At 41.4% G+C, this 23,205-nt stretch overlaps 1 protein-coding gene across 4 annotated transcripts in view; it reads left to right on the forward strand.

Moving 5' to 3' along the window:
* LOC128744703 (non-canonical poly(A) RNA polymerase protein Trf4-1-like) overlaps positions 1-23,205 on the forward strand; it is a 50,683-nt gene that overhangs the window by 25,764 nt on the left and 1,714 nt on the right. For all 4 annotated transcript variants that reach the window (XM_053841882.1, XM_053841883.1, XM_053841885.1 and 1 more), the window contains exons 3-6: positions 8,523-8,701; positions 8,765-9,214; positions 22,343-22,480; positions 22,548-23,152. In XM_053841882.1, the coding sequence (XP_053697857.1) occupies positions 8,523-8,701; positions 8,765-9,214; positions 22,343-22,480; positions 22,548-23,152 (1,372 nt within the window). The remainder of the gene's footprint in view (positions 1-8,522; positions 8,702-8,764; positions 9,215-22,342; positions 22,481-22,547; positions 23,153-23,205) is intronic.

The raw sequence follows: 23,205 nt of genomic DNA on the forward strand, positions 1-23,205 counted from the left end.
AAGCTCGAACATTGCCTGCAAGTCATGGCTTCCATTCTCGCCCATCTTATCGTAACTGAACTAATATTTTTTTGAAACGGTGGTGCTACAATTGATGAAGGGACGGTAGGGGAATGTAATGGAATTTTTTTTGGAATGGAGGGGAAACACTGCACAGCCCCCTTATTAGGGTAGCGACGTATCTGGTTGGGTTATTTTAGACACAAATTGTGCCCCTTACTCCGTCTACTGTAGTAACCACCGACCGAGAAGTTTTAAATTAACTTGTTTTTACTGGCAGGACGACGACACTATGCAGGTCCTTGTGACTTACAAGGTACTGCGTGTGACGTTGTTCATCTGTCAGCGTGTTAGCCGCGATTCTCAGCGCGGGTTTTCGGGGAAAGGTTCCGTTCCTATGAAATAGATCAACCTCGTGTTTTTAGTCTTGACCTTGAAATGCGGTCAAGCATATATATTATCTACAATCCATGAACCACCGACCAACTCAACAATAAAAATTCAATTCACTCTTTAACGACATTTATATTGGTCCTGAAAAGCACCACATTACTTTTCTACCGCTCGCAAATGTCGTTGTCTCTCGGTTGCTGCTGTCTCGCATTGCTGCGAAAATGATGGGCGTGATGGGAGGCGACTAACTTTTCTGTTGCATGCCATGAGTCAGAAACGGTTCTCTCCTACCGCTAATTGTCATTGTTATTTATTTAAAACACCTAAATTATGTGGTCTTAAGGAGATACCGAAAGTGGCTAACATTATTGTGTTAGAGCGACACACACTATACTGTACATCTCATGTGTTCGTTAAAACCCGAAACGTTTATTTGAATGTTGCATTAGTATTGGTAATATATGTCAAATGGCAGAGCTTGCTAACATAAACACAGCTGATCCGCAGCCAGCCGCATCGACTACGAACATCCCGAAATATGGTTTATTTTCTTTATCAAGATTCGTCTAAGATTTGCAGCAGCAATCCTATTGATCCTATGCATTCAATAGGATGGCCAATTAATCCGTTTGCATTAAAGGCGAGTTTTTGATTGCTGGTCAGCTGTTTGTTTACATTCTCTAAGCTTATCGATGGGGCAAAAGCAGAAAGCTCTTTAAAAGCTCATTGATGTGGCGAAACTTTGAGACCGTGATGCTGTTTTTTCGGAAAGCGCTAGTGCAACGAAATATGTGCGCAACCAAATATCTATTAACCAATTCCAGAATGAACGGTTTATGAACTCCTAATGATCTATATGATCCGTTGAATCTATTTTCCATTAGCAATTATGTTGTGCTGAGCGTTTGTTGATATGTACCCGGTCTTTAAATGGAATGACAAGATTTAGGAAATTCTAACAGCACTGGGAGCACTGATTACATGCTCTGCCAATACATATGCATTTTTAAGGCACAAAACAATCCATGCATCGAACGGTAGCCATTTATCCAGCCATCTTTGAGCCATTTTCGGTTTCCCCTTAAATACAGTAAATGCAATTACAACGATAAAACTAACAAATCATTGTTACACATAGGACTGTGGATTAACTCCACACCGTTATCGCCTCTGGGAGAGTTGTCTTTTGCAAGAACTAGTGGTGAACTTAGCTGCCACACTCTTACTTCTGATTTCTACCTGCAGAGAACCGGAGTGGCTCTTGCCGTATCAAGAATTCCTCTCCATTGTACTCAGTGCTGAGCTACTCGTTTTGCCAATTCGTTGAGCGTCTCGACACACACAAATCTGATTCAACCTGGTCGAGTCATCTAGCACGTTGGGACCCTCTATTCCCGGTGCCGGTGGGGTTCTTCAAGAGAACGAATTTCACTGCATAGTTTCCCGGCATCCTTGTGACGTGGTCGGCCCACCGTAGTCTTTCAACTTTCGCCAGGTGTATGTTGAGAATTTCTTCCATTAGTGCCTGTACATAGCTCGTGATTCATAGTTCATCGCTGTCAATAGTCACTGTCCATGGGAGGCAAACGTTGTTTCCTCTGGAACCTCTTCGTACGATATATTTGGTTTTCGACGCATAGATTTGTTATCCAATCCTTCTAGCCTCCGTTTTTAGTTTGGCGTAGATTGTCTCCGCCGTTCCAAGGTTCCAAGGTAATGGTATCGAGGTTATCTGCAAACGCTATGAGTTGGCTACTCTTGCAGAATATTGTTCTACTCGTTTCGATGCCCGCTCACCGGAACACATTTTCAATAGCGACGTTGAATAACTTACAGGACAGTCCATCTCCTTGCCGCAACCCTCTGCGCGATTCGAAAGAACTCGAAAATGTCCCTGAAACACGCAATTAGAACATCTCTGGCTGCAGGCTAGCTTTGATCAGCCGCGTCAGTCCGGGAAACCTACTTGTGCATTATCTGCCGTAGCTGTTCGCGCTCGACTGTATCGTATGCTGCTCTGAAATCCACGGAAATATGATGCGTAGGTACGTTGTACTCCCGACATTTCTGGAGGATTTGTCAGAGAGTAAAAATATGGCTCGTAGTACCCTACGAATCCTCTTGCTATTTGTGATAGACGTAACAAAACCTGGGAGAGCATTACTGAGAGCATTACAATTACTGCATAATCGAATTTACCTATCCAGCAACTTTCATGTCAATGCTGTTGTTCGTGAAGGACTAAAAGGGGTTGGATGGATCTATAAGCAAAGTCGCTTATATGATTCCACATAGACCAGCATAGCCCTCCGGTTTCTAGAAACATAACTTCGCCGTGCAAACTTATCTTGCACACAAATCAGTGCTAGAAGGGCGCCTCAAAGTCCTCTCGGACCTTATATGACTTGGGCTGGTTACCACATCTCTCATCCAGTCTTAGATTCATTCGATACCCTGATGCTCCCTCCCATTTACTATAATGATAGTATATGGCAATATAATAAAATATGTGTTATATTAATATATAAAATATGAAGATATATGGGCCAAAAATAGAACAATCTCACCAGCAGTCCTTCGAGTGGAATAGAGTTGCATCATTTGAGTTTCCATAAGTGCTTTCATTATTAATTTAATTTTTTCTTCTGGTATCCATGAGCATTATTTAAAATTTTTTCGGCCAGAGTTTTCACTGCACAGTAGGAGGTGTTTCATGAGCTAAAACGAAACAAATAATTAAAATAACTTATATTAAGCCCAAACCCACACTTTTGAGGTCAGGCAGCCGGCCCAGCATCGCAGCTCCTACTCAATAGAGCATTACCGGGTAAGACCACGTGGAGGCGCTAGGTAGGGGCTTAGGATGGCCGGAGCTACATATGTTGTATGTTGGATGCTTTCTCATTTGCCTTCCCCATTTCATATCCAAACCAAAGCTGTTTTAGGTTATGTACATAAAATACATTCACTTCAGAAATGTATGAAATTTTGTATTAGGTTGCCTCTAAAAAACTTGTCATCATGAATACTTTAACAGACAGAAAAGCGACAATTTGTTGATTAACAACGAAAATAGTGGCGGCCCTAGCTTACCTCCCTGGGTTACGCCAAAACTAACGATATCAGATATCTCTCACTACGATATCCGATACCTCTCACTGAAACTCTTAAAATTGAATTGGGAAGAAAGTAAGGATAGGCCTCTCGTACCAAACGCTTTCAAGTAAAAATTTAATGCTTGAGATAGTGGTTGCTCTACCATCTAGTATATACGGTAGAAAAACCGTGCTGGAGATCGGCTTTTCCTAAATGTTTTTGTCTTTGGTCTGTTTTTGTCTTAGGGTACGTCTTCACATTCCGCCTGGAGCTGCCATTCGACAATTGATCATAATACCCGCTGTTTTAGTATCCCCGTCAACCGCTCCAATTCCGTTCGTCCAACGTACGGATACGGGATCTGCTTCGAAGTTGTCAGCCTCAGTCGATTTTTCTCCCGCCTTTGACCATCGCACATCATGAATGGCTGCTACCTCGGCGTCGTCCTCTGAAGCTCTCTTGCCAAGAGTTTTATTTATGTTGCTTCAATTGCTGATGTTTATAGGTAGGTGCATTTTCTGCACAATTTAATAATTTTAATTGTTTGTGCACCGAATTGCATTGCTACGAAAATGGTGGGCGTGATGTTTCTTCCGACGCTGCAAAAGCGACGCTTTTTCTGCTGCATGTGATGAGTGAAACAACGGCAGCGATCTTCTCCTACAGCTAATTGTTATTGTTATTCCATTTTTTTTTCGAAAAAATAAATGCTTAATGTGAAAAATATTTCACGAAGCATTTGCTCTTCCCAATAAAAAGTAAAGTGATAAAAAGAAAGAAAGTTAATTAATTTAATTAAAAAATTATTCGACACAATATGGTTTTGATGAAAACTAGAACAAGAACGTGTTGCTCGAGTCACAAATGCTGATAATAAAAACTAACATAATGAATGCGATGACAGCGATAAAATTTACAAATCATTTTTATACATTGAACTATACATTAATTACACACAGCTATAGTCTCTGGGAGAGTTGTCCTTTGAAACTTAGCGACAAACAATACTTGCAATTTGCAACTTCGAAGAAGAAGGGGTTCAATTAGTCGAGAATCAGTGCCTAACTTGCTTGTTTGAGAAACTCTCGACGGATTGCAAAATAATTCCAATTCTTCTGTACCGACCTTAACACATATACTACGACCGGTCAGATACGATCTTATCCATCTCGTAAAAGCGGGAGTCCGAGTCGAGTTTTTAAAACACGCAGGGAACTTCGACAAGGCGATGGTATTTCCTGTATCCTGTTCTACACCGCTTTAGAAGGTGTTATGAAGCATGCAGGTTTTAATATGCGGGGCACGATCTTCAATAAATCTGTTTATCTGTTTCGCTGATAGCTGAAGTTGCTTTCTTGACAGCATAGTCTAGGTAAGCAGTCAGCAGTTCAGTTTCTTCAATGTAGGGGGAGTAAGAGTATGTCTCCTCCACCTAGTAATGATATCACGACTGTTTTGGTGGCGTTTATATTAAACCATTTTCGTAAATACCACAAAATAGTGGTATTCAGAGTTTTTTTTTACATACGACTTGACAGCACTACTTAAAATTTACCTTTGACAATAAGTATTACGCCGTCGGCGTACGCCATGACCTCATAACCTTTCTGTGATAGCTTGTACAAGAATGCGTCGACCACCAGTGACCAAAGCAAGGGGAAGAGAACTCCTCCTTGAGGACATCCTTTGATCGCTGAGATCGTGATCGATGTATCTCCCAATGAGGCTGTGATTTTCCTGCTAGAATCCAGCTCATTGTCGGATGGTCAGCTCCTTTTTGTTAAGGAAAGCCATATTAATTGAAGCCAAGGACGTGTTGTCGAGAGCGCCTTCAATGTCAAGAAAAGCACAAAGTGCCCTCTCTTGGTATTGGAGTGACTTTTCAATCAGCGTCAAGGCAGTGAAGTGTTGTTTCCCTAGATTTACCGCGTTGGTTAGTTGTTGATTGTTATACAGAGGGGAGTTCTTTAAAAACTGCTTACGGATATGATTATCCGTGATTTTTTCATCAACTTGAGAAGCGTTGATGTCAGAATAATTGATCTGAAAACTTTTGGCATGGTTTTATCCTTTTTGACCTGCCTTAAGTATGAACAGATCACCATCTTTCCTTTTGGCCTTGCGAAGCTTTGCGCTGTATTTGGTGAGAGATGCCCTGTAGGCCTTCCGATTGGACGTGATTTTAACCCTGTTGAACGAATACGTAGCCTCCCCACGAAGGCTGCTGAACTATTCATTCCACCAGGGCACATCACGGCAGACTGTCCGCGTAAATAACGGACAGTTAGCGATAAAAGCAGTAATAATTCCTACTCTGTAGGTTATTGGCTGCAAATCCAGCTCAGCTAATGTGCGTATATTAATATGACAGAAATTCCGAGAATTACCCAGATGTTCTCTGAACAAACATCAGCTAGTTTTCTTCGAGATTCTGTATTGTTCTCTTCTGAAAGAGTTTTGACCTTCTCAGCTATAGAAGTGCTGTGTAGAGTGAGGTCAAGGACCCCATCTCTGATAGCATTAACAAAAGTGGGACGACAACAACTTTGTCTAAACATTTCCATGACCTGTTGGGACGAGGAAACTGTTCCTTTTCTTCTGAAATGGAAATAATCAAAATTGCAGTCAACATATGGTGTTTGGAATTGTCGTCTCTACCTGTAAAATAAGTCAATTACAAAGAAGATGGTCGGAAAATTTGATCTTGAAACTGCTAGTTATAATAAAAACCACAAAATTGTTACATCTATTATGAATCAATTAGGGTGCAAACTAGCAAACTTTGTTCGGAATTGGCAAAGCTATTAATTTAATATAATCTCGCACTAACGCAGGCAATTTTTGAAACCATCCTATGAATAAGATGATTACTTGAATCAATCATTTTATTTGTCAATGGCCAGGCTAACGGCGCAGTATGTACCGCAGAGAGAATTCCAAAGAATCAAATGGAACAAGAAATACGTAATTCAAATAAACTCCTTAAAATCAAGGAGAAGGAAGAAAGCGTGGACCTCCCGTACCAAACGCTTCCCACACAGATAATGATTTATTTACAGTCGTTGGGAGTATCTTTGCTAATAAAGGTTAAGTGATACTCTGGAACCTCGGGGATAAACTAATGGCATTTAGATCAGGAAAATAGAAATAGAAATATCAAAAATATTAGTTTAAATAATTTGCCTAAAACTACAGTTGTAAGGTTAGGAACTGAAAAGCACACGACCTTGGCTATTTGATTATACACATTGGAGTATTTCCAGGTACGAGCGCGTGGAAGCGCTAGGTAGAGGTTTGGGATGGCTAGGACTATATTGGGTGCTTTTTCCTAGTTGCCTTCTCCATTACCTACCCTTTGTTAGGAATTGACAAAGCTATTAGTGTTTATACTCTTCCTTTTTTTTGGTTTGTTCATCCAGTTATCTTGAGTTATCTCTTATCACATTTTGAATTTTACGTAAATTAGAATCTTAGTTTCGAAAATCCGGAGTCGATTACGAACCTAATTTTGCAATTGATTAAACTTTCCTACTTTCATCAAAATTTAGACCCGACCAGTCAGATGCTACCTATATTGTTTTTCCTTTTACTTCGGCAAGTAACACAGTTTTCGCAACTGATAATCTGCGCAGATTAATTGTGCCAAATTTCCCATTCGCTGCTCCCGTTTCTTTGCAGTGATTTTGCACTCTCTCGTTAGGCACAAAAGGTTTCAAATCGAATAAGCAAACAGCTACGTCAGTCAGGTTATTTTATTCACGCTTTGTCATTTTAAGTGGATTTAACTGTGTGATTAATTACATGTCAAGTGTGAAAAGCGACAATTTTTTTTTGGCTCGAATCGATTGTCTATAATGAAGCGCGATTTGTTGGCGCTTCATTATAGACAACGGTCGATTTGCGGTATAAAATTTTATCATGCACATCAAGGGGTGCAACTTTCGATTGAATTTTTTTTTGATCAACTGGTTCCGTTTTTCCTCGTTGTCACATTTTGTTACTCGCAGAAGATATTTTCTGTTAAAAAATCATTAATTTGCAGAATACATAACCTCATCTTCCGGAATTTCGTTCAATTATTATTTTGTTTGATTTGAATTTTTCAGTGGCTTCGATGCAATTAGGTCATTACACTTTACTATTATGATAACATTCAAAACCGATTGAGGCACATGACGTTTGCAATGGTTGTTGCACCGCCAAGAGTGTGTGCATTCTGTGACGCGAATTGACAAAAAAAATCGTTGCTTCGTTCATCGGTTTTAGATCATTGAACTCTCATGCACGGCTCGGCGACGCATATATGCAGCAGCAATTAATGCAAACGAATCGGCAATACAACTTGATAATTATAATTTATGTAACTGCCAGGCAAGGGTGGCACACAAATCACCGCTTTGCAAATGTTGCTGGAAGCCATGGATCGTCATGGATTTCCTTAAATGGCCAAGATTGTCGAGTTGGTGCACGCCAATGTGCCGCCGCGCCGGTCACTGTGACGTGTGTGTGACCCGCCGACCAGGCACCGATTCGGCTGATGGGAAACGGTTTATGCTGGCTGGCAGGCAGCGGTAACCGACGACGGACGGCCGTTTGGTGAAGTCCGATTCATTGTTCAAAAATAGAATCCCGCACAGACACCGCAGTGATATTAACGGCTGTGTGACTCACGTCGCCTGCGTGCTGCCCAGGTGCTGGCCGGCATTCCTTGGCGATTTACAAGCTTCAACGAAAACGATGCCAGGTACCTACCGCTGATGGAGAAAAATTGATCCGTAAAAGAGAAAGTTTGTGTTTTGCAATACGACCTTCCTATTCCTATAGAGCACGGCTCATCTCTGTTGGAGTCGAAAATTTGCCAAAAAATCCCACTTGCGTTTAATTTGCGTCAGACTGAACATGTGTGTTGTACGAGGGAACCCTGCAATCGAAACGACAGCGCCATTCAACAAGTGGTGTTTTTGAAATATTAAGATGCTGTGTCCAAGTGTTCGTTTCAATGTCTATAATTCGATGTTTTTTTTCCGCCGCAGGCTGCACGAGGAGATTGAACAATTTTACGCCCACATGATACCGACCCCGACGGAGCATGCGCTGAGGGTACAGGTGGTTGCGCGGATAGAAGCTATCGTGCTGAATCTCTGGCCAATGGCCCGGGTGGAGATGTTTGGTTCATTCCGTACCGGGCTCTACCTTCCAACGAGTGATATAGGTAAGTAAGGTTTTGTCATAAATTGCGGAACATTTCTAACGGTAATATTCTTCTAATTTGTAGATCTGGTCGTAATTGGCCGTTGGGATAAGCTGCCGTTGCGAACTCTGGAAAACGAACTGATCAATCGCGGTATTGCGGAACCGATGTCGGTACGCGTGCTGGACAAGGCTTCGGTGCCCATTGTCAAGCTGACCGACCGGGAGACGCAGGTTAAGGTGGACATCTCGTTCAACATGCAGTCCGGCGTGCAGTCGGCCGAATTGATCAAGGATTTCAAACGCAAGTACCCGGTGCTGGCCAAGCTGGTACTGGTACTGAAACAGTTCCTGTTGCAGCGCGATCTGAACGAGGTGTTCACCGGTGGTATTTCGTCCTACTCGCTGATTTTGATGTGTATCAGCTTCCTGCAGCTGCACCCGCGGGCCAATCTGCACCAGACCACCAATCTGGGCGTGCTGTTGCTGGAATTTCTTGAACTGTACGGTAGAAAGTTCAATTATATGAAGACTGGTGAGTGCGATTTTTTTTAATGTTATGGTGGGAACGTTTAATTTCAGTATTTTTACCCCGTAATCCGTGTTGGATAGGATTGTTAGTCTTACTTGTTTCATTCTTTCTAAAAAATAATCGAAACTACACATCCTCCAACATAATAGATATTTAGATATGTCTATTGCCTAAAGCCTATATGCTACAACTGCGATTTGAAAAGAGAATTTCAGAAATACCCATTTATAGCCTTGCCAAATTTATTCTAAGTTGTTTTAAATATCGCCATGGAAAAACGACTGGAAGGGGCGATTCATATTTGGTTTCCCTAGCACACTAGCTTAAAAAGTACCCTCCTGAAAAAGATAGCTTCCCTTGCTCGGTTAATTCCCAGTGAAAAGCTTCTTTGGAAATTAGGTTCCCATAGCGGCAATCCTAGTGCGGAAAAAAATCAGATCAAGTGACATCACTAGCTGGAAATTTCAATTTATTGCAAACCCAGCACTAATCGAAGGAAATTATATCAAAACCGAAAGGCGTGTCTTGATTGATAATTTAGCTCAAAATATGTGAAATATAGATCCAGGGTGGCTCTTACTGTATCAAGAATTTCTCTCCAGTATGGTCGGTTCTAGGCTATTTGTACCAATTCGTATCGCCGTACGCAAGCTAACTTCAAAATAGTTGAACCATCTGTTGTTGAAGACAACAAATCACGGCTCCGATACCAGTGAATAGTACAATGACCGCAGACAAGATTCCAGTCTTCCATACAGTCAAAGTCTTTGTATAAATACCTAAGCTTCTGGTTGGATTGAGACTGGATAGAAGTGAGAAGTTTAGCGTGAACAGTCGAGTACTTTTTCAGAATGTAAAATGGGATGCCGTTAGATCTAGTAGAGCGCTTTTCGGCACAAAGCAGAGCTCCCTAGGCTCTAATAGGCCCATTCGGAGATTTCGAAGATGATATTTGCTCGGACATTGCCTTGTCATAAGACCCTTAAATGTGCACTCTCATTGAGGCACAGCAAATTTAGAGTGACTTTAATATACGGCGTTATATATGTTTCTGATTGGTTTAACGATTGTACGACTTTCCAGTTTGCTATGACGACGGCTTTCCCATTGCATTGTTACAGCTTACTCTTCAGCACATAGTCAAAGATTCCGCAGAATGGTCCTGGACCAGTGACTGGAGAGTTACAGAACTACATCGAGCTAGGATCTCCGCAAGCTTATTCTTCCCTATATCGCAATGATCAGAAACCCAGCACAAATTTTTTGAGTTTATCTGGCTTAATTGCCATAAGCAGCAAGCGCAGAGAATTTTTGAGGAACACAAAATTTTAAGGTCTTTAATGCTGTTCTGTTATCACTCAAAACGCAAATATTCGCATGTTTGTGTTTCCTTTTACGATAGATGTCGGTGCATTCTATTAGAGCAGCTATTTCTGCCCTGTTACCCAGTTGTACCCCGTTAAATGTTTTTGTTTCATCGTTTAAGTGTTAGTAGAGCGCTTTTCTTAGCTTCTTACTGAACATGTTGATTCAGAGTTAGCAAGGGGAGCATAGCCTTTAGTACCTTTGAAGGTGTGCTTTTCATTGCTCCTGCTGTTGCCATGCATGCTAATCGTTGAAATTTGTTCTACTTTTAAGTAGCTATAGCTTTTTTAATATTTGGCTATCATACCAAAGAACTATAGACTATTCTAGGCCGCCTGAGAATCTGAGTGTGCGTTTCAAGATTGTTTAGCGCCTAGTATTACTCCAAGATATTTAACTAAGACTCTACATTTGATTTCCTCTTCTTCAAGGTGTAGACACTGCAACTCAGTCTCTTCTTCTTAGTGAAAATTTTATAAAATTTGATAAACATTGATAAATAAAAAGCAAAAGCCCCTTCGATATCGAGAAATGCACCTAATGCTGTTATTTTCGATAAAAGAGACCTGTGATTGTAGATTTACCAACCTGGTATGCAAGCCGGTGTTTAGATATTCATATAATACTTTTTCCACCATTTCCTACAACACTAAGGATAAGCTAATTGGCGTGAGAGATTTGCAGCTACTACACTTAACAAGTAGTGTGACTCCTACCTTTTGTCCAATACTAGAAGGTGCATAGGTCGAACCAAACTATAATCAGAAATTATAACCGGATTCGAACCCACAACACCCGCCAGGGCATGTGGCTCGCTGGTACTAATGTACCATTGAACCATAGAGGGAGAAAAGGAGACTGCACAATCCCCTTATTAAGCGTGGGCCTCATGGACCAGTACCCGAATTCGCTTTGGATCTGGGGAGAACAGGAGCTGGATTCGTGTTAACTCGCTTTTTTAACGGATCTTACTGGAGTTTCGTAGGCTACTAGTAGCAACCGCTATTTTGGTACCGTTTGGCCCTGGCACCGTCAGACTGACAGGATCCATGAAATTTCACCTTCGAAGAGTCTTCGCTTTACCTGAATCTCTTATTGGATCCCTTTGACCATCATCGTGGGGAACCAAATGTATGGTAGCACTGGTCCAATGGTTGATTTGATTATCGGGGTTCTTGAAGGTTTGACATTTAGTGCCAGCGGATCTCTGACTCTCTTTGACTTCGCTAATACTGATCTCGCAAGTTTTTTCTTCCATCGCTGGCTTGCGATTTGACGTTGCTCGGATTGACTCTCCTCGGCACAATTCGCCAAAACGAAACGTTTGTGATAAAATTTCCAATTGTGAGTTGATGCATAAAAACTTCATCGACTGTTAGCGAGCAATTCACATATATTCGAGGCGGATTTGATCGCTGCTGAATTCGCTATTTGTCTGTAACGAGATTATCATTTTGAATGTCACACTTTGTTGGAAGAAAGCATGGATGTTGAATTCCTGGACGCAGAATATTTTTTTTTTGCATCCAAAGCAACGAGTCTTACACCTTCCCATAAGGGTAAACTGGGAACCACCTTCTTTAACCAGTCCGAGGATTCTTAACAAGAAAGAATGGGAATGGGTATAACCTGCTCATTTCGTTGGTGTTTTAGCGCTATTAATTGGTATCTGGTTATTGGAATTCGGTATTGAAACCTTGGTCAGTTCAGTGCTGGGATACTCATCCAAGAGGACAGCCTCTCTGTAGGAGACACCAGTAGTGGTGTCCATGGGACGCTTGCGGGGTTCACTAGAAGCTTTTATTATACTAATCCCTCCTCCATGAGTGGGATGCTCTGTCTCGCTCACTCTCGGGCAAATAGAGTCCTCTTCTATTTTCTGCTTCTTGGTGGTGATTTTACATATTTCAAATGATGAATATGTGTATTTCCCTCATGGAGTTTGTAAGCAGGACTAAGCAGGCCGTGGATCGGTCGGGTTGAAATTACCGAAGCAGCAAAGCTGTTCTTTTGTGACTCTCATTATTGTACCTTAACAGAGATTGGTCACTGTGACTTTGATTCAATGTTTCAAAAATTAGAGAATAACAAGCTTATCTCTGGCGCCAGATTTTCCGCAGTAGTACAATCGCATTTCAAGACGGAAAAGGCGTTTCCCAACAACTGCAGCTAGTAAATTTTTTCGTTAAACTAGTTTTCTTTTGAGACGATTATTTCGTTGTCCAAATCTGTCGCTATGGTCATAAATCGACGGTTTTGGTTCGGAGTCCACGTACATTTAGGTAATAATCGAGCAGTTCACGACTGGTGGAGAGCACGTGACGAAATGACTAATTGGTGACTATTAAAATCCGTAAAATGTATCGCCTGGGGAGAGGAAACAAGTCACACCGTGATATTTGCCACGGATTGTGTTCAATCATGGACATAACGCTTGCTTCATTTAGAATTGGAACAAACTTTTGCTCATATTGTGGCGCTTTTGGTGGGCGGATTTGGAAGTTCTTGGAGCCCACATGTCGGAAATTTTGTTAGCTTCATTTATGCATTTTTGACATTCCGCAAAACGGCTGTATTTTGAAAACAAACAATATGGAAGCCGAAAGAAAGGAAAAAATTGTGCACAATTATTTGGAAAATCCTTTGTGGTCTGTTTCTAGGCTAGCTAAACACCTGAAATTGCCCAGAAATACTGTACGGCGCGTTATCAAACAGTATAACTCAGTAGATCAGTAACTTAATTGGTTTATTTATGATGCCGGCATGTTATTTATCTGACAAAGTGATTCGTTTTTAATATGTAATACGGTATTTTGTGTTGTGTAAAATACGTCATTGTGAAGATCAAGTTTCAATCTACTCACTTCACTAATTGGACAGGGGACTTAGTGCTCAAGTGTTGGATTATTCGTGTTTAAACGCTATCGCTTTCCTGAGCCAAGCCGCTGCGACAATAGACAACACAAGAGCTGCAAAAACCCATCTTGCTGGTCGGGGGTTGTGCGGGACTGCGCGGCGTCGCTATGACGTCGGTTACTTGCAGTGCGTGTGCTCACAGAATTAAAGAAGAAAGTGATAGAGTGTACTGCTTCGGAGGATGTGAACAAATTCTTCACACACGCTGCTGCTCGGAACTGAAAGCTTCGGATGCCACCGCTTTGCGGGACTGCGTTGCGTTGAAGTACATTTGCTTTGACTGCAGAAAACAAATGTCTTGCATTAACGATATTCAAAAGAAGTGTACTGATTTGATTATTCAAATGAATGCGCTGAGCACTGTCGTATTGAAAAATGAAGCAGCTTTTTCTCGCTTCGAAAAAGATTTTAGTCGAATAATCGAAAATAGCTTGTTGCCTCGTTTACTATCCGTGATCGATGCAAAAACATCTGCAACAAGTGATGCTTCGAATCTAAATTCCCACGATAAATCAAGTTCTACAGCTGCGCGTGGCTCGAAAACTACGAAAAGATCATACGCAGATGTCACCGCAGAAGCGACAGTCGGTAGCAACACCAAAACGGTTGATTCTGAGATTGAGGGTCTCTTACGATCAGGAAAGCGACGTAGGATTCCTACGTATAATGATAACACTGTCAATAATTCTAACGTTATCATAGCTAGTGATGGTGGAAATAAAATTGTTACGCAAGATGAGCGAAACAGCACAAGCAAGTCTGCAACTGTTATTAAAATTGAGCAGACTGTTTTAATTAAACCAAAAGTAGCACAGAATCCTGACGTGACGAAAAGCGATATCCGTGGGAAAATCGATCCTGTGGCTTTTTGCGTTAAGACAGTACACTACAAGGAGAATGGTGACGCTGCTGTTAGATGTGAGAGCAAACAGTGTGCCCTAAAACTTGTCGAGGCTGCATCAAATTTTTTGGCGGGGAGTTACGATATCGCAATTTTGAAGCCGCTCAAGCCTAGGGTCAAAATATTTGGACTTTCTGAAGATATGGCTGCTGAGGATATGCTGGATAAACTAAAAAAGCAAAACGATTTACCCGACTCTGCTGATATAAAGGTAATTAGGCTGTTCAAGATTAATAGCCGCTCTGCTGGCGCTGTGCTGGAAACAGATGCGTTAACATTTGAGTGCCTAATTAAGCGGCAGCGTATCAATGTAGGATGGGATCGCTGTAAAGTTGTGGAAGAAATGAACGTGAATCGATGCTACAACTGCACTGAATTCGGACATAAAGCTGCTAACTGCAAAAAACCAGTTTGTTGCCCAAAATGCGCCGGCAATCACAGCGCGAAAGACTGTGATTCAAATGTCGAAAAATGTGCTAACTGTGATCGATCAAATAAACAGCAGAAATCAACTCGTGAAGAAGATTTAGACACCAACCATTCAGCTTGGAGTATGGATTGCCCAATATTTAAAAAACGAGCAAGGAATGCCAGACAAAGGATTGATTACACCGTGTAGCAATCAACGGATCTCACAGACGCTACGTCGAGCTGGATCCTGGACCTTTTGGGTGATTCTTCGGTGGAGCACCGCTTTATTCGTCCAGGTAAAATAAACAATGGTATATGTTTAGCCGAAGTCACACTAGATACTGCACCTCTGTTCACTGAATCTCGACGCTTCCAGTACTACCCTGAACCGCGAAGCCGCACATCTCTAGCCAGCGCATCGGACGCCGAGTCGATGAAATCGCTTAGACCACCGCGTGACGTAATTGTTAAGAGCTATGCTGAGCCGGCCTTATCATCCCTGCCATTTTCTGAGGAAGCAGTTCTAACCGTTGCAACGCTTCCTCGCCTTGATGCTTCTGACCCGCTTGATCTACGTGGTGATTCTTCGGTGGAGCACCGCCTTATTTGTCCAGGTAAATCACAAAACGGTATATGTTCAACCGAAGCTTTGCAAGATACTACACGCCCGTTAAATGAGCCTCGACGATTCCAGAACCGTACTACTTCCGTCGACCAATTTTCTGCTAAAGTCTCATCGCCACGTATTGAAACAGAGTCGGCTACGTTGTCTCTACCACCTCTGGTAGTCGCTGCTTGCTCCAGACATGTGCAAGTACCATCACCTGAAAGCACTGTAATCAGCTTTTACTATCAAAACACACGAGGTTTGCGAACCAAAGTGGAAGATTTCTATGTTGCTGCTTGTGACGCAGAGTACGATGTTATTGTTCTTACGGAAACTTGGTTAAATGACGAGATTCAATCACCTCAGCTCTTCGGCCATGGTTACACCGTTTATCGTAAAGATCGTGATCCCATTCGTTCTGGAAAATTAAGAGGTGGTGGGGTTTTGATTGCCGTCAGTAACCGATTAGCCTCCTCGCGTTGTACAATACAAGTTGCCGAAGATATTGAGCAGTTGTGGATATACGTAGATGGAGACGGAAGAAAAATTAATGTTGGTGTGGTATACGTTCCTCCTGATCTTGCAGTTGAGGCAAGCGTTATTGGAAGGCTAATTAACTCTGTCGACGAAGTTGTAGACTCCTCAGGAATGTCCGATATGCACTTGATGTTTGGCGATTTCAATCAACCCGGTTTGGCATGGTCGTGCCCTAGTGCCTCTAGTTCCGTTTTCCCAGATCCGTATAAATCAACATTCTCAACTTCCAGTATTGCCCTACTAGATGGATTAGCGGTATTGAATCTAAGACAACTGAATACGATTAAGAATGCAAATGGTAGAACGTTGGACCTTCTCTTCGCCAATGAAGATGCAGCAACTTGTTGCAAATTGTCTGAAGCTGTGGAGCCTTTGATCCAAATTGATTCTCAGCATCCTCCTTTCACCGCCGCCCTCCTTTGTACCGGCCTCACTCACTTCGAAGACTTCGTCGACGACAGGAAATTCGACTTCAAAAGGGCTGATTTTGACTCGCTTAACGAAGCTATTTCGGCTGTTGACTGGTATCCGTTATACGAAGCGACGGATGTTAACGAATCTGTGGAATTTTTGATTACAACTTTGACCCGATTGTTTTATATACATGTCCCTGCTCCTCGACTGCGGCAGAAGCCTTCTTGGGCCAACGGAACTCTAAGAAAACTAAAACGTGAGAGAGCCACTGCACTTCGGAAATATTCAAGAAATCGAAACTGCTTCACACAGAGAGTATTTGCTATAGCGAGCACTAGATATAAAAACTACAACCGTGCCCTCTATGCTGGTTATGTTCGACGTACACAAGCTAATCTGAAGCGCAACCCAAAACGTTTCTGGGCGTTCGTTAATGAAAAACGCAATGAAAGTGGTCTTCCATCGAGTATGTTTCTTGGTGATGAATGTGCAGACTCTGTTGACGGCATATGCAATCTATTCGCGAAGCATTTTTCGAGTGTGTTTGATGGAGAAACTGTTAGCAATCACCAAGTGAGAAACGCGTTGCGAAATGTGCCTTCGGATGTGCTGAACTTCCGTGTGGGGCAGTTCACTACTACAGATGTTGATGCTGCTATCAAAAGAATTAAATCGTCAGCTGTTGCAGGGCCTGATGGAATTCCTACGCTTGTCTTGAAAAGGTGTGCGAGTGCTCTATGCGAACCATTGCGTTTCATATGCAACAGTTCTTTGAGCCAATCTACATTCCCGGACCGCTGGAAGAACTCGATCATGTTTCCAGTGTTCAAAAAGGGGGAAAAGAGAAACGTCGCTAATTACCGTGGCATAACTTCGCTAAGTGCTGGATCAAAACTGCTAGAAATGCTAGTTAGTAGGCAACTGATGCAAGCAGTCAAGTCCTACATCTCAGCCGATCAGCACGGCTTCTTTCCTGGAAGATCTATCTCTACAAACCTACTGCAGTTTACGTCGCACTGCCTTGTAAGCATGAGCGAAGGTGCCCAAATTGATACCATCTACACGGATCTGAAAGCAGCATTTGATAGAGTCAATCATAAAATTTTAATCGCAAAAATCGAACGTCTAGGTGCGCCAACTTGCTTTGTGAAGTGGATAGCGTCATATCTTGCGAACCGCCGACTGTGTGTGAAACTTGGGTCCCACGAATCGAATGGCTTTGGAAACCTTTCTGGTGTACCACAAGGGAGCAATCTCGGACCGTTGCTTTTCTCCATATTCATCAACGATGTTTGCATCTTAATACCCGAAGGATGCAGACTGTTCTATGCAGATGACCTGAAAATTTTCTTGCGGGTGAGATCCGTCGAAGACTGCAAGCGGTTACAATGGATGGTAGACTTGTTTGCAAACTGGTGTAGTGCAAACCGCATGGTGATCAGCGTGAAAAAATGTGCCGTAATTTCCTTTACTCGTAAAAAACATCCACTGCATTGGCAGTACAAGATTGAAAATGAAGCAATTGAACGAGTTTCATCATTCAAGGACCTTGGAATTTTGCTTGATACACAACTGTCATTTAGGGAGCACTACTCTTACATCATAGCGAAGGCTATTCGCAATCTTGGGTTTATCTTCCGAATTTCCAAGGAGTTCAACGATCCGTACTGTCTGCGAGCACTGTACTTCTCACTTGTGCGGTCAACACTTGAAACGGCGGCCGTAGTGTGGAGTCCATACCATGATGTTTGGATTAAAAGAATTGAAGCTGTTCAGAAGAAATTCATTCGCTATGCTTTAAGATTTCTGCCTTGGAATACCCCAAGCGACTTGCCACCCTACGTGAATCGATGCGCGCTGCTTGGTATGAATACTCTATCGAAAAGACGTGACATTGCCAGTGCTGTCTTCGTTGGAAAACTATTGCTAGCTGAAATAGACGCTGCTCACATCTTGACTCAGATTAACGTTAGCATTGCCCCAAGGAATCTTCGACTTCGGCCGTTTCTTAGACTGCATTTTTATAGAACCGATTACGCGCAGAACGAACCTGTAAGAAGAATGTGTTCAGTATTTAATCGAGTGTTTGACGAATTCGACTTTAATGTCAGTATAAATGTATTTAGAAATCGACTGAATTTAATTGATTTGTGACAGTTTATGTAGTTTTAAGTCATTCATGTAGACCAAAGCGTTCGATGAATTATGTTAATAAATAATAATAAATAATAAATAATAAAGAAATCATTGGCGACGATTCGGAAGCCTCAAGCTAATCATCGGAGTAGAACTGGCGACCGGAAATTGCGTGGTACGATTTTGAAGACCATCAATCCCAATCTGTCGGACCGTGATTTGGCCAGAAAATTCGGTGCTGCCAATAGTACCGTGAGGAGAATTCGACTCCGGGAAGGAATCAAGTCGTATCGAGTTAGCAAGCAGTCAAACCGAACCATAAAACAGAATAGTGTGGCCAAAATCCACACGTCAAAAATTTTACTTGGCAACGGCTCGGCCTCGGGGGGATGTTGCAAGCAAATTTAAATGCTGCCATTACAGCAAAGTCGTTCAAGAATGTTATGCAGAGAAAGGGGTCCAGTTTGTTCCAAAAGACCTTAACCCACCCAATTGCCCCCAGTTCCGCCCTATCGAGAAATACTGGGCAATCATGAAGAGGAGACTCATGGCAAAGGGAAAAGTTGCCAAAGACATCAATCAGATGAAGACCTGGTGCAATAAGGTAGCCAAAACGATGAACGAAGAAAGAGTGCGCCGCCTACTGAGTCATATTACAGGAAAAGTTCGAGAATTCCTTCGAAACCGTGACGAATAATTTTATCCGTATTTTTTATTAAAAGTTTGAAAAAAACATGCTACAGTTGTGTAAGAAATGATCTTGAATTCAATGATAAAAAACTGAAAAACACGCAATTGTTTGTGTTCCATTACTATCTGAAGTAAGCTTTAGCAGTTTGTTTGTTTTTATGGACATTAGTGCTAGGAAGTGCGGAGACTACTTATAACACTAGTTAACAGCATTTATGAACTCAGTAAGCTGAAGCTGATTTTTCATGTAAAATTGGTCGCTGAATCCGAAAATGTGGTCAGAAAAATTTAAAGTAGGATAGTTTTTGCGATATGCAATAAAGTTGAAATTTTGCTTAAAGAAAAAAAGTACATGCATATCAACACAAATTTCTCCGGCTGCGGTGCACCAATTTCAAATCTCTTTTTTTCATATTAAAGAGGAGAAAATTTGCTATCGATTAGTTGAACTTCATTTTTCTGTAAGAATAATAGTACTGTAGATATTTGAGAATTTGTTCACAACAAAACAAAAAAGAACGCATTTTTTGGCATAATTTCAACTGTATCAAAGGTTTTAGACAAGATTAACGCATTTCAAAAATTTCGTTTAATGTGGGTCTTGAAGGCAGATAAAAAACAAAGAAATCATGGGGTTAATGATAACAATTGGTTGAAAATTGTAGAAGTTATGACCATTTTACTAAAACAGTAATATTTGAGCATTTGAATATCATGCTCTTGCAAACAGCCCCTTACTAAGCTTTTCCCTCTTACTTGTCCACATACCACAAATATACTTCTCTCTCTCTAGCTATCTTTCCTCGCTTTCTTTTTCAAACACACACGCATCAACATTAAGGTCGGAGCAAATTTTCCAATAATGTTTAACTGTATTTTATTATATGTAGAGCCATTTGACTCATGCTTAGGGCTACGGGAATCGAGGTATTTGTATCCCTGATGTAGTAATAGGATACCAGATGAACCATTACTTTTCAAGACATGACGCTTTTCTCAAAATTTGTCGGTTATCTATGTTTACCTGCCTTAACAATACCTGATCTAATATTATCTAATTTTCATAACCTGCCTAACTTTAATAAAAACAAACTTTTCCTATACCTCTCCATTGCATCTTACTATCACTCTTCCGTGAGCCCGGGAAGTTGATTTTGATACCGTGCGAGAGCCGGGAGCTGAATATTTTTGCGACATTTCAATTCAAAGAAATTAAATTTCGTGACATGGACGCGATAAACAAAAACAATATTTACCAACTATTTGTTGGTTCAAATGTCAAAGGTTATAGAGCCTTTAACGGTAAACACAAAAGAAACAGAGATGAAAGAGAGAGTGCTGTTGCCAAGCTGAGTAAATTTTTTGTTGCGCAAAATTGGGTTGTTTTCAATATGTACAATATGCGTTACCAAGCAACGACATCGGTTGCATTCAACAGGGAAACATTAACAGTTTCAAGCATATTTTCACACATGACGCATGATGAAACACTAGTGCCAACTTCTGTTATTTATTTTCAGAAACTAGAGGCGGTATCAAAGTATACAGTCTTCAAACTCTGCTTAATGCTGTCTATGAACAAACGCCATTCAGCTGGGTCATAGGGCTCACCAATAGCCCCTTTACATCCTAACAGTAACAAGTATTGTCTTCATTGGCATAACATTTATCGAATTGCTTGGCACGATCTATATAAATGGACACGCAAATGGAAACGCAATTTGCAATGAAGCAGTGAAATTAACCGGTGTTGTAAAAATATAGTTTCCACAGGCGTAACAGAGTTTCTGTGGATTATTTCCACGTTTAATTTCATGCTTTGGTTCGCTCATTTTTCTTACTGTTCTTACTATTTTCACAATTCTTACTATTAAGAATTCAATCACTTTTCAAGCATGATCATGAGCATGATATTCAAATGCGCAAATTTTAGTAAAATGGTCATAACTTCTACAATTTTCAACCGATTGTTATCATTAACCCCATGATTTTTTTGTTTTTTATCAGCCTTTAAGACCTACACCAAATGAAATTTTTGAAATGCGTTAATCTTGTCTAAAACCTTTGATAAAGTTGAAATTATGCCAAAAAATGCGTTCTTTTTTGTTTTGTTGTGAACAAATTCTCAAATATCTACAGTACCATTATTCTTACAGAAAAATGAAGTTCAACTAAACGATACCAAAATTTCTCCTCTTTAATATGGAAAAAAGAGATTTGAAATTGGTGCACCGCAGCCGGAGAAATTTGTGTTTATATGCATGTACTTATTTTCTTTAAGCAAAATTTCAACTTTATTGCATATCTCAAAAACTATCCTACTTTAAATTTTCGGATTCAGCGACCAATTTTACATGAAAAATCACCTTCAGCTTACTGAGTTCACGCTTTTTGTTTTATTTTGTTAACTAGTGTAATTTACCCTTGGACAAGAGGCTTCTTCCGCACCTCGAGCAAGTATCATGCTCATAGCTAGCCCCGGCTAGTGGCTTCATGGTAGGTAAGGCAGGGTTCAACACAAAGTGAGGCTGTGTAGGTGTCTGTGGGTTTCTCCTTACTACCTTTGCGTTACTAATCTCGTTCCTAGAACCAGGTAGTGGAACAACTTATAATTTGCCCTTGGATAAGAAGCTTTATTCGCATGCCCTGTCCATAGGTTTCATTGTTGGTAACTGCAGAATTCAGTAGAAAGGAAATATGTGGAGGGGTCTGAGAATAAACCTATGCTAAAGTCACTTAACATCGAATGGTCTGATTCTACTAAGATTCGAACCCACGACCACCCGCTTGTCGAGGCAGACTTGGTAACCTAAAGCACTCCGCTTTGTCCCTCAAGGCAATCATAACAGTCAAATTTAAGACTCCTCGATTTGCAGTGTTTACGAGTGTTTCTGGCGTTCCCCATGGGAGTACTCTAGGATCCCGTGTGTTATCGCTGTTTGTTGATGAAGTTTCTTTTTAATTCAAATATCGTCAGGATGCCGCTTATTCCACAATATCACAACGAGTGCAACGGTCGTAGTGAAAAATAAGGCTGATGTGATGATCATATCATCTCATATCTTGAAAATGGGTTTCATGGGTTTCAACAAAAGTATCCACTGTTGCAAGGTTAGAATTATTTAATATATGTAACTTCATTTTATTCCCGCAGGAATTAGTGTTAAAAATGGCGGCCGTTATATACCCAAAGAGGAGCTACAGCGAGAAATGATAGACGGCCATCGGCCAAGCTTGTTGTGCATTGAGGACCCTTTGACTCCCGGCAACGATATTGGGCGATCATCTTACGGTCAGTTAGTTGGATGTGATGTGCTGTGAATCGAAACTCATGCAAATTTCTCTTTTTCCTTTCACAGGGGCCCTCCAAGTGAAGCAAGCGTTCGAGTATGCGTACATCGTACTGATGCAAGCTGTATCTCCGCTCAACAAATTCCTCAACGACTGCAATCGGCAAAGTATCCTAGGGAGAATAATCCGAGTGACGGACGAGGTAATCGATTACCGCAAATGGATCAAGGAAACGTTCGAATCAAGACTGATAGCGACGCAGACAATTGTGCCGACGATATTGAACGACCCGCTGAATCCGCATATTCCGTTGCACCTTCAACCACAGCAACAGCAACAGCAGCAACAACAACCGCATCAACAGATTATCTACACTCGACGGCGCAACAGTTTGTCCAGTGTAGATACCTCGGAGGAGAGCATGGACAGTGATGCGGATTCGAACTCCGTGTCGAGGGATATTTCACCGACCAGTATAAACCGATCGCCGGAGCTAGTGCGCGAGATGCAGCAGCATGCCAACGGCACCGGTGGGACGGTGGTTGTGCTCACCTCACATATTCCACAGCATCCGCATGAAGTGCTGATAGAGGAGAATAATGTTATAAACCTGGCGATGGCCCAGCAGCAGACTCTGGACGGCATCAACGAAAATCAGATGATTCCCTATAATGTAAGTTGACAACTTGGTTTTCGGGAAAATGTTGTACAACCCCCGCGCTATCA

This window comes from Sabethes cyaneus, chromosome 3, assembly GCF_943734655.1.
Source record: "Sabethes cyaneus chromosome 3, idSabCyanKW18_F2, whole genome shotgun sequence".
Lineage (NCBI taxonomy): Eukaryota > Metazoa > Arthropoda > Insecta > Diptera > Culicidae > Sabethes > Sabethes cyaneus.